This window comes from Mastigoproctus giganteus, chromosome 10, assembly GCF_048544385.1.
Source record: "Mastigoproctus giganteus isolate SK-2022 chromosome 10, ASM4854438v1, whole genome shotgun sequence".
NCBI lineage: Eukaryota > Metazoa > Arthropoda > Arachnida > Uropygi > Thelyphonidae > Mastigoproctus > Mastigoproctus giganteus.
In genome coordinates, this window is record NC_143584.1 from 113,463,131 (window position 1) to 113,478,943 (window position 15,813).

General features: G+C 38.1%; 1 protein-coding gene across 1 annotated transcript in view; it reads right to left on the reverse strand.

Moving 5' to 3' along the window:
• The window catches only part of LOC150079228 (transmembrane and coiled-coil domain-containing protein 4-like), a 237,891-nt gene that overhangs the window by 124,959 nt on the left and 97,119 nt on the right, over nt 1-15,813 (reverse strand). The window contains exon 6 of the mRNA XM_090382998.1: nt 3,675-3,772. Coding sequence (XP_090239124.1) covers nt 3,675-3,772 — 98 coding nt within the window. The remainder of the gene's footprint in view (nt 1-3,674; nt 3,773-15,813) is intronic.

A 15,813-nucleotide genomic window follows, 5' to 3' on the forward strand; every position in this document is an offset into this window, starting at 1 on the left:
AAATAGGAAAATCTCAACTAGCTTAATTTAAATCTAGCAACTTTAATCTAATTTAAAGATGAAAAAGAGTACAATACCTGATACAGCTAAAAAAAAAAAAAAAAGTGTAGATCCCGAGGAATAACTGCAAATACATCATCAACATATCTAAGCCACTCTGTCACAAATGCGAAATCTCACAAATATGTCCTCTTCCAAGTCTTTCTTAGTGATATTGGCTATAAAGACACTAACTAGGGCATGCATAGTGGTAGTAGTAGTGGCATGTGATGCAAGAAAGCAAGTGTGTGAACTTATGTAACATCAGGCAAAAAAAAAAAAAAAAAAACACACGATTCCCTCCAAATGCCTGTCCAGTTCCTCCTTAAATTTATTCAACCTATCAACTTCCACAAAGACAGATGGAAGTTTGTTCCAGCAATTAACCACCCGCTGGCTAAAGGCAAATTTCCGCACATCTATTCTACATCTGTCCTTTCTTAATTTGAATTTATGCCCCCTTAGGTTCTTAATCTGAACAAGTGGAAGGATCCCATCAGAATACAGCGTGCTCAACCCATTCAAGGCCTTATACACCTCAATCAGATCACCATGCAGGTGCCTAGTCTCCAGCCACTGCAATTTGCAGAACTTAAGCCTCTCTTGGTAAGAGGATCCCTTCATTCCCCTCACCAATCTTGTTGCCCTTCTCTGTACATGCTCAAGCAAATCTACATCCTTCCTAAAATGAGGCCTCCAGACCTGTATTCAGTACTCAAGGCGTGGCCTGACCATTGCCTTATACAGAGGGACAATCACCTCCTTTTTCCCTGCTAGCAAAATTCCTATATATCATTGACAAAACCCCATGACCTGCCCTGGCAGCCTGTCTGCATTGCTCAGAAAACTGCATATCTGACTGCACAATTACTCCCAGGTCTTTTTAATTTTCTACCACCTTAATTGTAGTACCACACAGTTGGTACGTTTCCCTGGGGTTACTTCTACTGATATGCAGTATTTTCATTTGTCAAGGTTAAACTTCAGTTGCCACTTCTTAGCCCATCTGCCCAAATTATTTAGATCCTATTGCAGTAGCACACTGCCATTACTGTCATTAACAACCCAGCCAACCTTTGTATCATCTGCAAACTTCGACATTAAGCCTGATATAGCTTCATCAATATCATTGATAAATATACAAAACACCAGTGGACCCAACACCGAACCCTGTGGGACTCAACTAATAACATTAGTCCACAAAGAGCAGCACCCATTGATTACCACCCTCTGTCTTCTCCCACTTAACCATCCTTTTATCCATTGTAGCAACTTACCCTTAATACCATTCTGCTCCAATTTGTAGAATAGTCTTCCATGCGCAACAGTGTCAAAAGCTTTCCTGAAATCCAAATATATGATATCAAAATTATTTTTTGCATCCAGTTCCTTTGTAACCACATCATAATATCCTATCAAATTTGTCAGACAAGACTTTCCCTTAACAAACCCATGCTGTGTCTGAATTATTGCTGCAGTCTTGTCTAGATGATCCTGCAATGCATCTTTAACCAGTGACTCCATTATTTTACCTGGAACAGAAGTTAAACTAACTGGTCTGTATTTACTCGTATCACCCTTCGATCCCCCCTTTGTGAATTGGGGATACATTTGCACATCTCCAGTCCGTGGGAACTTCCCCTGAGTCCAAGGATGCTCTCATAATTATGGCTAAGGGTTTGCTTAGTTGCTTTGCCACCTCCTTTAATATAACTGGATAGATCCCATCCACCCCAGGTACTTTTCTTATGTTTAACTTCAACAATTTCTCCTCCACTTTGCTCTCAGTTATTACAAAATCATTAAGTATCCTGCTACAATTTGATAACCTTCTGCCATTTTCAAACCTTAATTCCTCATGTGCGAATGTAGATGCAAAATACTCATTCAGTTTGTTTGCTTTCTGAGCAGGATCATCAACAGTCGAACCATCGATGTCAAGTGGACCAATCAGATTCATCCCCTTCCTTTTAGAGTTTATATAAGTAAAGAAATCCTTGCTGTTTTTCTTAGCATCTTTTGCCAAGGATTTCTCATAATGTGCCTTCGCCTGCCTTACCTCCTTTGTGACCTGATTACAGACTAGCTTATATCTGCCATAGGCTTCTGAGTCGCTTGATAATTTATATGCATCCCATGCATTTTTCTTCTCTGTTACGAGTCTCATTAGTTCATTAAATAACCATTTAGGCCTAAACCTTGAACAATATTTCTTAATAGGTATGAAACTTTTAGTAGCATCCATGATTAATTCCTTGAATGCTTTCCACTTAGAATTTACTGTTGATAACATTGTCAGTTGATCCCACTGTACAGAATTTAAAAACTTTCTGAGACCACTGTACTCACCTTTACGGAAGCAAAAACCCTTTCCTTTACCCCTGATGGTAATTAAATCTTTAAGTAAATCCCACATCGGTACACTATGATCACTGCCACCTAGTAGTTCCTTTATCTGCAAATTCTTAATACACGAATGATCACTGCTGATAACCAGATCAAGAATATTACTCTCTCTGGCTGCCTCTCGATAATGCTGCTGCAGAAAACAATCATCCAATAAATCCACAAAAGTCTGACTAGTGTGTGAGTGACCAACCCACAAGTTCCAGTCAATATCTGGGAAGTTAAAATCCCCCATTATAAGACATTCTGATTTACTAGCCCACTCTATTTCTCTGTACAATTGTTCATTGTACTCATTCGAGTCATTAAGCCTATAACACACTCCTACTCTTTTTTTGCTTTCGCAGTGCTTATGTCACACCGAATTGACTCAACAGTGCACTGTTCATCTATATCATCTATATGGTGCCCCGAATCTGTCTATATAGGGAATTGCTGAACACGATTGCACAACCAGACAGACAAAGGTTCAAGGCATGACATATATCATCAATGAAGAGCAAGGTCCTATACCCTAGCATGGAATCCCTGTCCAACAATTGCCTAGCAAAATCAATCTCTGGCTGTATTGGAATAGATGTGAACAGGGACACCACATCAAATGTTTCCCTGTTCATGACCTCATTCTCCAAAATATTAAAATTTCTAATAATTCGAAAGAAATGAACACTGCTGCCAACTGTATAATCTGTATTGCCAATAAATGGTGCTAATAGACCAGCTAAGTGTTTGGAGAGTTCATACGTCGGGTCCAACAACAGGCAAAAATAGGGCACAAAGGAATGCCTGGTTTGTGCACCTTGGGTAAGCCATAAAATTCTGTAAGCTGGCAACCCATTGCATGAAGTCTCCACCATACAGATTTACTAATTTTCTTATCCATATACTAGGAAAAAACTGTAATGTTCAGTTTTTGGGATAAAGGAGCATTAATTCAAACAGATGCAACACAAAGGAATGTATTCAGAAAGTGGTAGAAACTGGGTGTAACACAGACAAACCAGAGGTTCTGATTCATTTATAGAACACTCTTAAAAATTTAAAGCAAAAATGAATCAAACAATGAAGAAAACATTACCTTGAAATAATTCCATCTACAACAAAAAAAAAGTTAATTATATTAAAAATATTGGTTATACAAATGAAGAATTATCTAATCCGAAATTACAAATAACATCAAACAACTTTTGTTCTGTCTACAGAAGAAACTGTGTGTAAAATTATCTCACCCATAACAGCACCTCCTCCCAAAGTGGCAATACCAATAAGAAAGTAACGTTTAATCTTCTTATTTCTTTTGCGCCTTGCATTTTCTCGAATTTCTTCTCTTAAAGAAAAGAGTAATTGATTTCAACATTTCAATATACATGTCTAATGTTTTTATGCACTAATTAAAAAATGTCACATTTCAATAACTTACTATGACTTAAAAAATAACCAGAAGATACCTTTAATCAAATTTAACATAAAAAATGCTCATGAAGAATAAATCTAGTATGAGCATCCAAAGGAAATGAAGTTATATTTAATTATTTTTCTGTAATGCATCTTTTATTATAATGTACAAGAAACAAAAATTCTGCATTTGACAATACTTTCAAAAGTATCTGACAAGAATAATGAGTTTGTTTAAAAAGAAAAGAAAAAACTTGATTTTTTTTCCCCAAGTGAGTTTCCAAACAGCATGTAAGCCATATTGATCTGGGGCCTTTTTTTTTTTTTTTTTTTTTTGAGGAATTTCTTGTAAGTTAGTAAAAACCGAATAATTTTATTGGGGGAGATTGTAAATATTTGCTTATAAAAAATATATATATGTATAAAAAAAAATTTAAAAAAAAACCACATTGCTGATTTTTTTTTTTTTTTTTTAAATACAGTAATGGACTCAACATTTATTATGTATTATGCACTTACTTTTATCAATTCTGGATCTGAATTCCATAGAACTGTTTTAATTTAGACTTGTGTAAGGCTCCACATTATCTTTAATTTTGTTGAAAGGAGGTTGCACCACCCTCATCCTATGCCAATTTTTGAAACTCTTTTATATAAATATAAAAATGGCTACTTGTAAACATAATTAACAAGATGGCAGCATGTTCCTGTAAAGTTTCATGATAATCTGTACATATACTGATGTAATGTATTGATACTGTGCTGAAACCATTTACAAAATGTATATAGTACAGGCATACCCTGGTTAGTGCTGTTTTGTTATAGCTCTATTACAACTTGGGAAATTCAATTTTTAGTAAAAATGAAAAGAAATGACAAAAATTCATATACTATGTAATGTAATGACATTGATCTTATGTATATTATGTATATTTTTATTCACTAGTTAAGTTTTCTTTATCCATAGAAAAGTCAAATATATGTGCATACAAAAAGTAGTTAACAATATTAACATTTTGATCAAGTTCCTATTTTAGAAATTTCCAGTTGTTCAAGTGAGTCCAACTGGTTGCCCTTAACTGCAATGTAGAGTGGGTAAAGGCCAAAACAATCAAATCTGTTCATATAGCCAATCACAGTGCTTCACACAGACACACATGTGTAGTACATACTCACAGCTAATCAACACTCCTCTCAAGCTCTACCTCAAAGTTCTGCCATGATCGCCTGTGTACACATTCTTATTTAGGCATAATTTTTTTCATTTTTATGAACCATCACGTCTGGGAAACGGCCTGCAACTTCAAGTGCTAATAATGCATCCACGATGCCAAGGAAAGGCACTTCTTTGATGCAAGTGTTGAGGCAATTGGAAGTTGGTGAGTTTCAGATGGATGTGGATGCCTCTTTGAACTTACCAAAAATGCAAAGAAGATAAAAGCTTCAGCAACGATGATCTCCAAGTTGTCTGCGACAAGGGTGACTCGTTCAACGAACCATTTGCTTGAAGAATGGAAAGATGGCTTAGTATTTGGGTGAAAGACCAGACACAACAGACATGTCTGTAAGTTAACTGACAATAATGGAAAAGGCAAGGAGCATCTTAAGACACCTTCAGGAAGAAGATACGTCAGAAACATTCACAGCCAGCAGAGTTGGTATGATAGATTCAAACAGTGCCTAATCTCCACAGCATACATATCTCTGATGAAGCTACTAGTGCAGAGACAGAGGCAGCCCAGGAATTTCCCGCGACTCTGAAAGTCATCATTAAGTATGGCAACCATCCACACAAGATTGTCTTCAATGTCGATGAAACAGGCCGCCTTTGAAAAAGAATGCCATCTCATACTCTCATCTTCCAAGAAGAGAAATGAGCATCTGGATTCAAGGTTGTAAAAGACAGATTAACTCTCTTACTAGAGAAAAACACTTCAAGTGACTTTAAGTTGAAGCCGATGCTCGTGTATCATTCGGAAACACGAGTTGCAAAAGGATTTTCAAAATCACATCTGCCAGCGACTCAGAAATCAAACAAAAAGGACTGATTGATGATTGATATTTTCTAGTAGTGGTTTGTTTCATATTTTTTTCCCTGTAGTAAAGTGTTATTGTGAGCACAAGCTTGAATCAAAGGCATTGTTGGTACTCGATAATACCCCAAGCCACCACAAGAATCTAGACACCATTTAGACCTGCATTCCTGTAGAAGTGGTTTACCTTCCACCCAACACTACTTCATTACTCCAACTAATAGATCAAGAATCATATTGAATTTTAGAGGCTATTACCTTCGCAGTGCATTCAGATAGCTTGTAGAGGAACAGACAGTCAAGATAAAGTCTGTTAAGCAATTTTGGAAAAAATACATCATGAATACTATAGAGAATATTACAGCAGCCTGGCATGAAGTGACTCAAAATTGTATGAACAGAGTGTGGAAGAAGCTACGGCCAGAAGAAGCATGCAATGACTTTATAAGAAGTGATGAGAACCAGTCATCAAAAACATCATTGAACTAGCCTGTGAAGCAGGAATGAAGGATGTCTATGTGGACGATGTTAAGGAATTATTACAGTCTAATGGTAAGAATCTTACTAATGATAAACTTCATGAATTGGCAAAGCAGCACATACAGAGTGAAACTAAAGACTCTGACAACCCTGATGTAGAGGAGGAACACCAATGAGAAAACTCACCGTAACAAAACTCCTTGGTAGTTTTGTTACGATCTCCAAAATCATGGACCAGTTCAATGAGAATGACCCTGACTGGAAATGAAGCTGCAAGACAAAGAGAGGTGTTCTCAATATGATTTCTTGCTATTGAGAACTACTTTGTGAGAGGAAACTTAAGATAAGGCAGTCAACTCTTGACTCCTACTTCAAGAAAATTTAATCTTCAAATGACTTATTCATGATATATATTGTACATTATTCAATAAATTTATTGAATAACGTACAGTATATATCATGAATAAGTTATTTGTTAAACATAGACTAATACTGTAAGGTACATTACAGTATTAGTCTATGTTTAACATACTCATAAATTACTGTATATTTCTTATGTTAAAAAAAAATGTATATAAAGAACACATCTCCATTTTCTAAGAACGTATCCTGAATGCTCACCAGGGTATGCCTGTATGTTCAATAGAGGCAGCTTAGAGAACAACAAAGTTTCAAGGAGTTTTTATTCACCTACAGACTGCATAACTTACCAAATCAGCTATATACATTCTCAAATACCCATGGGGAGTCCAATATCTTAACATCTGATTTTTCTCATAGGATTTCTGATTGGATAATTCAGACCGATTACATAAGACAGACCACAACACAATCATGTTTAAGGTATTTCTATCCTTCCTCAACCAATCTGGTGAGTATGGGCTTGGCACACTCAGTTTCCTGAGCAGGATATCATCATTCTTCTCTTTCTTGGTGATTCCCTTCTCTCTCTCTCTCTCTCTCTCTCTCTCTCTCTCAGGGTAATTCAGAATTTTTTTTTTTTTTGGCTGGTGCAGTATAAGCCTCAGGCTTCCTTGCACCATATGGCTATAATAATAATAATTCTTCTCCTCGGGATATCAGAACATATTTCATTAGAAACACCAAATGGTCTAATTTTATCCTCTATTCAATGTGATTTTAATGCTGTTCTTGGATTCTTTAAATATGTTTAATGCCTCTGAATATGCATTGTATATTCAAGCTACCTTTCTTCATGCTACAGGTTGCTGTGCTGGTGAAAAAATTTACATACCTATATTGTTCCTTGGTGGACAGAAGAACTTTCAATTTTACATCAGACAGTCCACAAAGCACGTAAAAATTTCCAGTACAGAATATCTTGGCCAAACCTGAGGTTAGAAGACTTAAGAATATTTATAGAGAATTGAAGAAAGAATATGTAAAAACTGCTAAACAAAAACTTGCCTTGTGGCAAAATTTTGTTAAAACTACAGGAAATTCTGGTCCCTGGAGTCTTCTACAAAAGATTAGCAAAAATAAATTTTGTGTGTGTGATCTAAACAACACAGTTGTCAACAACAACAACACAGAAACCACTAACAGGCATGACACAGTCAACACAATTTTGGATTGAATGCTACCTCAAGATGATTCAACTACTAAAACTCCATAATAACTAACTATTAGAGTTAGAAATTCCCAGTACCCATCATTACAAGACACTGATCTCTTTACTCTCCTGAATTAAAGCTGGCTTTATGCAAACTCAATGTAAATAAATGTCCATTTTAGGAGAAAATAATGTGATTACTAAATCTGTGAAAGTTTTACAAACATACACCTAAATACATATAATAAATGCCTTATTGAAAGCATATTTCCTAATATTTGGAAGAGTGCATTCATAAACCTGACAAAAATAATTCAGATCCCAAAGTATACAGACTTATTTCTCTTTTGGCAAACTTCGGCAAATTATATGAAACCTGGATAGCATCCAAATTAATAGATATAGTTGAAAGACAAGAACTAAATTCTCCTTTTCAATTTTGCTTTAAAAAAGGGCAAATCTTGTGAAGAACATCCTGGTCTCTTTAATCATATTTCGGCTTCACATGCAGCATATGAACTACCCACATTTATTGATTTCGAGGCAAGTTTTGATTCCCCATTGTGAGAAGCACCCTTGACTGTCTTTCCAAAGTAAACCATTCACAACAGTTACTCTCAAGATATATTTCTAGACTGTGTCCCGGGGTTAAATTCTGGAGCTCCTCTTTTGAAGCACTGCATTATACACTGAGTGATCACTGAATTATGACCACCCCTATGAAAATTGAATGCGACCTGTTGACCACGTGAGGTGCGGAGTTAGTCGACCTACATAGCATAGATAAGCTGTCAGTGGTTCAGTAGGTAGTAAAATTTCGAGAATAATGGGTAAAAGGAAGGATTTATCGGACTCTGATGAAGACAGATTGTGGGTGCTCGACAAGCTGGTGCCTCGATTTCCCAAATGGCTGAACGATTGGGCTGTTTGAGAGCCGCCGTAGTTAAAGTGTACCAGGACTAGCATCAAAACGGTCAAACAATGACCCGACAGCAAAACTGCAAAGGTCAGCAAAAGGTTGATGTTAGAGGTGAGCGTTGGGTCCAACGACTTGCAGAGGCGCAGCACTGTTGAAAAGTTGACTACCCAATACAACATTGGCCAAGCCGGAACAATATCTGGCATGACCATGCGTCGCATGCTTGCACGTATGGGCTATACCCAGCAGACGACCCCTATGGCATCCTCTCCTACCCAAGGTTCATTGGTGTAAAACACTCGCCTGGTGCAAAGAGCATGCAAGTTAGATGTTAGAAGACTGGAAGAAGGTGTGCTGGTCGGATGAGTCACGTTATTTACTCCATACCATGGATGGTTGTGTACGGATTTGGCTCAACAACACGAGGCTCTTGATCCATCACGAATGGTATCAAAAGTGCAGGCAGGTGGAGGCAGTTGTATGGTATGGGGCATGTTTCACTGGCTGGAACTTGGACCCCTGGTGTATGTGGAACAATGTATTAGTTGTCTCCTCTATCATCGACTGCTTGCTGACTGTGTACATCCCACTATGTTACACTTTTTCCAGAATGGCAAGGGTGTCTTCCAACATGACAATGTGCCGACCCATCGGGCACTTGTGCAGGAATGGTTTGAGGAACACAGTTCTGACTTCCAGCATATCGATTGGCCTCCGAACTCTCCCGATATCAATCCCATAGACCACTTGTTGGACACTATGGAAAGGCATATCAGGCATCTGGATACACCAATCACCTCCATACCTGCATTGCTGACTGCATTACACACATTTTTTTTTTTTTTTTTTTTATGTGACCCCAAAACACAAGAGGTATTAGAACCTATAGTACTTAGTACCATGCTAGGATTGGAGGTTGAGAAGACAAAAGAAGATATTTGTTGACAATGGACTTTAACTTCTGTAGATTGTAATTTTCAGGAAATACGTATGAAGGAAGGTTGTTCCAGAAAACAGCAGTTGAATGAATAAATGAGGAAGATGAAAAGTTGGTTCTGTGAGTTTGAAGTTGGACAGTAAATGGATGTTGGCTGGTGGCGGCACGTGTTCGGACTGTTTTGAAAGAGAGAGCGGGAATTATAGAAGCCAATTCAGAAGAACAGTGCCCATGGAAGTATCTGTAGGTAGAAGAGGAGGCATGCAGCAGAAACAGTATGTCTATGAGAAAGCAAGTGGAGAGACTCTGTTAGAGATGAATCATTAATTAACCTAACAGCCCTCTTCTGAATGGAATCAAGAAGCCTGAGAGAGGTTTTAGGGGCACCACCCCAGATGTGAGAACAATATTCCATGGCAGAGCGGATTTGCGATTTATACAGAGTGAGCAGCTGTTTGGAAGAAAAGTAACGCCGAGAGCGAAAGAGAAAACCAAGTTTTTTAGTTGGCCATACCTCCTGAACACTTTCGACATCTTGTTGAATCGATGCCATGTCGGATAGCTGCTGTACCGAGGGCAAAAGGAGGACCTACGGAATATTAGATAGGTGGTCATAATTCAGTGATTATTCAGTGTATAGTTGGCTATTACATAAACCTGAATATATCATGGCTTTAGCCTATGCAGATGATGATGAGTACTAATTTCAGGAAGATCTTGCTGTCAACTAGAACAAACAGTAAACAGAATACTTTTGAACTTAATCAATTGGTCTAATTTAAACAAATTACGTATTTATGCCTTGATAACAAAATTATGAGTTTCAAAGGCTTGTTATTTGTTATTTGGTTTTTAGGAGCATTAGCAACTAAGGCCATATTGCTCCAGGATATGCAGTGGTCATTCCCTGACCTTTTCGCATCCTCCGTATTTGGTGGTGACGGGCTCAAACCCCGGTCTAATCAAGAAGCGTGTGCTACGCACTGCTGCTCCTTCCCACCTGGCTACGGAGGCGCCCGAGTTTCAAAGGCAAGTTTGATTATGGTAGACCTCCAAAGATAAAGACAGTACCTTTTGTACCTCAGCTAGAGCATCCTGGCTTAATTTTGGATGACCAATTGACTTTCTGCCCTCATATAAATTATCTTACCATGACGATCAAAACGTTTACTGTAACAATATGTATAAGAAAATCTGAATGGGGATTAAGTTGAAAAAGCTTTTATATATTATAAAGCATCATTCATTTCTGTAGCTACTTTTGCCTCTGGTGTCTGGTTTCTCAGAGCTGCCAATGTTATATTTCAGGTAGACTTATTTTTCTACAATGCATAATGCTTCTTGCTGTGCATGTAATCTTCATAGGTCTACACTACAGGCTAATATGGCGGTCCATCTGACATAGTAATAGTGGCATGTGATGCAAGAAAACAAGTGTATGAGCTTATGTAGCATCAGCCAAGCTGACCGGGCTAGCTGGGTGGGTAAAGTGCCTGCCTGGCAACCCAAAGGTTGCGGACTTGGATCAGAGTAGTGCAAAAACCTTGGGAGGTGCATTATGGCCACAGCAGCCAATACGCCAACAACTAAAAAAAAAAAAAAAAAGCATCAGCCAAGAAAAAAAAAAAAAAATTGACACAACCATTTCCTCTAAAAGTTTGTCCAGTTCCTCCTTGAATTCATTTAAGCTATCAACTTCCATAACAACAGATGGAAGTTTGTTCCAGAAATTAACCACCCACTGGCTAAAGGCAAATTTTCGCACATCTATTGTACAGCAGTCTTTCCTCAAATTGAATTTATGCCCCCTTAGGTTCATAATCTGAGCAAGAATCCTATCAGAATTGAGCCTGCTCAACCAATTCAAAGCCTTATACACCACAATCAGATCACCTCACAGGTGCCTAGTCTCCAGATGCTGTAATTTGCAGAACTTAAGAAACCTTTCTTGGTAAGAGGATCCCCTTCGTTCCCCTCACCAATTTTGTTGCCCTTCTCTGTACTCGCTCAAGCAACTCTACATCCTTCCTAAAATGAGGCCTCCGAACCTGTATGTAGTACTCAAGCATGGCCTGACCATTGCCTTATACAAAGGGATAATCGCTTCCTTTTCCCCACTAGCAAAATTCTTGTATATCATTGACAACACCCGATGACCTGCTCTGGTAGCCTCTCTGAATTACTCAGAAAACTTCATATCTGACTGCACAATTACTCCCAGGCCTTTTTCATTTTCTATCACCCTAAGTGTAGCATCTCATACGGTTGGTACGTTCCTCCGGGGTTATTTCTACTCATATGCAGTACTTTCAATTTGCCAATGTTAAACTTCAGTTGCCACTTCTCAGTCCATCTGCCCAAATTTTCTATATCCAGTTGCAGTAGCACACTGCCATTACTAACCCTGCCAACCTTTGTATCATCTGCTAACTTCGACACTAAGCTTGATATACCTTCATCAATATCATAATACAAGATGATGAAGTGGCCTCTACTGAAAACTTTTCATTTCTTACTCTTCACAAATTCACATGAGAAATTTTTAGCAAAAGGAAAAAATTTTGAGTCCTTCATTATCTCAGCAACCACAAGAAACCGCACCTCCTTCAATATTGCTTCCGGTAGATGACATTCCTTGTACTGACTTCAAATCTGCTACCTGGATTTTGTCTTTAATTAACTGAGTGACAGATTTTTGACATTGCTCTTAAAACCTGAATAACATGCTCTGAAGCACATGTCTCCAGCAGTCATGTTATTAACCTCTAGTTCTTTCTCCTTGTTTACTGCCTGTCACATAGGGGAAGGTATTTTCTGACCCCTATTTGCGAGAGACAGGATTTTTCTTATTTTTAGTTAATTTAATTTTATTTTTGTTGGTACCCAGGACTGGGAATTTTATAGTATGGGATATTACTGCATCCATTGACACTGCACTGCCTCCAGAAAATACAGAATTGCTGTAGTTTTTGCTACTATATAAGTAAAAAGGCCTCGTGCAATCGAGAGGTATTAGAACCTATAGTACTTAGTACTGTGTATGGGTTGAAGGTTGAGAAGCGAAAAAGAACATACTTTTTGACATTAGACTTGAATTTCCATAGATTGCAATTTTCAGGAAATACGTATTATTCAATTTATGTATATGAGAGGAGGTTATTCAAGAAAACAGAAGTTGCAGAAATAAATGAGGAAGAAAAAAGTTGGGTGGTTCTGTTTATGTTTGAAGTTGGACATTAAAAGGATGCTGACTGGTTGTGGAATGTGTTCAGACAGGAGTTTTCTTATTTTTAGTTAATTTTATTTAAAATTTTTTAAATTTTATTTTTGCTGGTATCTAGGACTGGGAATTCAGTAGTACGGAATATTACTGCATCCACTGGCACTGCACTGCCTACAGTAAATACAGAATTGCTGTAATTTTTGCTATTATTTAAATGAAAAGGCCTGCCTCATTGAAAGGATAGGGCATGGTTTATAGTGTGTGTGTGTGGGCACGTGTGCATGCATGCACATACTTCTTTTCAGAAGAATGGTGTCCATGGAAGTATCTAGAGAAAAGGCAAGCAGCAGAAACAGAATGTGTATGAGACAGAGAGTGGAGAGACTTAGAAGTCGATAATCCCTAATAGAGATATGTGATCTGCTCTAGAAATCTTGAGTGTCATCAAACATAAACATAGGAGCAGAAGAATCTTTTTTGCGAGACATAAGACAAGACTGAGTTTTAAAATGATTAAAATCAACTAAGTTGTCTTTGCCCCACTGGAGAATTACCTGGAGATCAGCAATTAAGGAATTGGTAGCATATATTCGAGAAGTTGAAGCTCATTGAGCAGGGCAAGGTCTCTCAAAATGGAAAGGGGAATGCAATGTGCTATCATCAGCAAAACTATCGATAGGATTTCCAGTCAATGGAAGAAGGTCATTAATATACAAGAGGAAAAGAGTGGGGGGGAAAGAACTGAACCTTGGGGGATACACTAGCATTAGTGGAGAAGTTAGAAGACAGAGAGCCATCTACCATCACAGTGAGCAATCAGAGAGAAAACTGGATAACCAATTACAAAAAACAATTGGCAAACCATAAGATGGAAGCTTGTTTAGAAGACTTTTCCATTGAATTTGTCCATAAATGGGTAACATAAGCCAGAATATCACAAGTGGATTGACACTGACGGAATCCACACTGGCGATCATTGATCCGACAGAAGGTTTCAAGGTTTTAAGAGTTGGCGGTTAATTGATTTCTCCATTACTTTAGAAAGAGTAGAAGTAATTGCAATGGGATGATAATTGAATGGGAATATTTATAAGGTGGCATCGTTTTAAATTATATCTCATATTGTGAATACCTTCACAATGAGTTGCCATGATATTGCACTACTCAGATAAGTAACGCTTCACTAAGGAGAAGACTAATGTTACTTATTCTCAGATAGGTACCACCACCCAGATGGCGCCGTTTCAGGGCTATTTGGCCCTTCTTCGGTTGGTGGGTAGGTACCCAAGTGATGCAATGATGGCAAAACAGTTATGAAGTATATATAAATTAAAACGATGTCACCTTAAATATTCTGTTTATTCAGAAATGGCTGTGTATTAATGATGATATTGCACTTAATATATACATAGTCTAAATTTGCTCGCAGCTTGAGGCTTTAGCCCTAAATGCATATTAGTCTAAATACATCATACAACATCAGGCATCTCTCATATTGTGGAGTTATACTTCATAACTGTTTTGCCATCTTTGCATCACTTGGGTACCTACCCACCCACCAAAGAAAGGCCAAATAGCCCTGAAATGGCACCAGGGGGAGCCTGATGATGTCCGGTGTTTCCAAGAATAGGTAACAACCGCCTTCCCCACTGGGGAAGCATTGCCTATTCGAGGAGTTTACTACGAGTTTTTGAGTGATGTGAGTTGAAGGAGCTACTGTCCCTTTCATTCTTCTACACAGTTTCTTTTCCTCTTCCACTCCTACTATTACTTTCCCTCTACTTTTTTGCTTTTCTAAGTCTAATAGGGACTAGTGGATAGTCGAGCTATTATCCCACACATACAAAATAGCCCTGAAACGGTGCCTATCTGAAAATAAGTAACTTTGGTCTTCTCCTTAGATGAAGCGTTACTTATTCGAAGTAGTATAATTGTAACTCGTGAAGGTATTCACAATATGAGATATAATTTAAAACAATGCTGCCTTATAAATATTCTGTTTAGCATTAGTATTAGGAGGCATATGATGCAAGAAAGCAAGCTTATTCAGCATCAGCCAAAAAAAAAAAAAAACAAAACACAACCACTACTCCCATTTCACCCATCCGTTCGTTCGAAATACCTGTCCAGCTGAGCCTTAAATTTGTTTAGGCTATCAACTTCAACAACAAGTGATGGAAGTCTATTCCACAAACCAACTGCCCGCTGGCTAAAGGCAAATTTCCGCACATCTATCCGACATCCGTCCTTCCTCAATTTGAATTTATGCCCTCTCACGTGATTATTCTGAGCAAGAGGAAGAATCCCATTGGCATTGAGCATGCTCAAGCCATTCAAAGCCTTATACACCTCTATCAGATCACCTCACCGATGCCTAGTCTCCAGACTCTGTAATTTGCAAAACTTAAGCCTTTCTTCGTAAGAGCAACCCTTTGTTCCATTCACTAATCTTGTTGCCCTTCTCTGTACTCGTTCCAGCAGCTCTACATCCTTCTTGAAATGAGGCCTCCAGACCTGTATACAGTACTCAAGGTGTGGCCTGACCAATGCCTTATACAAGGGAATAATCACATCCCTATCCCTGCTAGAAAAATTCCTGTATATCATTGACAAGACACCATGAGCTACTCTTGCAGCTTGTCTGCACTGCTCAGAGAACTTCATATCTGCCTGCACAATTAACCCCAGGTCCTTTTCATTCTCTACCACTGTCAGCTTAGTACCACAGAGTTGATACGTTGATCTGGGGTTACTGTTTCCCGTATGTAGTACTTTACATTTGTCAATGTTAAACTTCATTTGCCACCT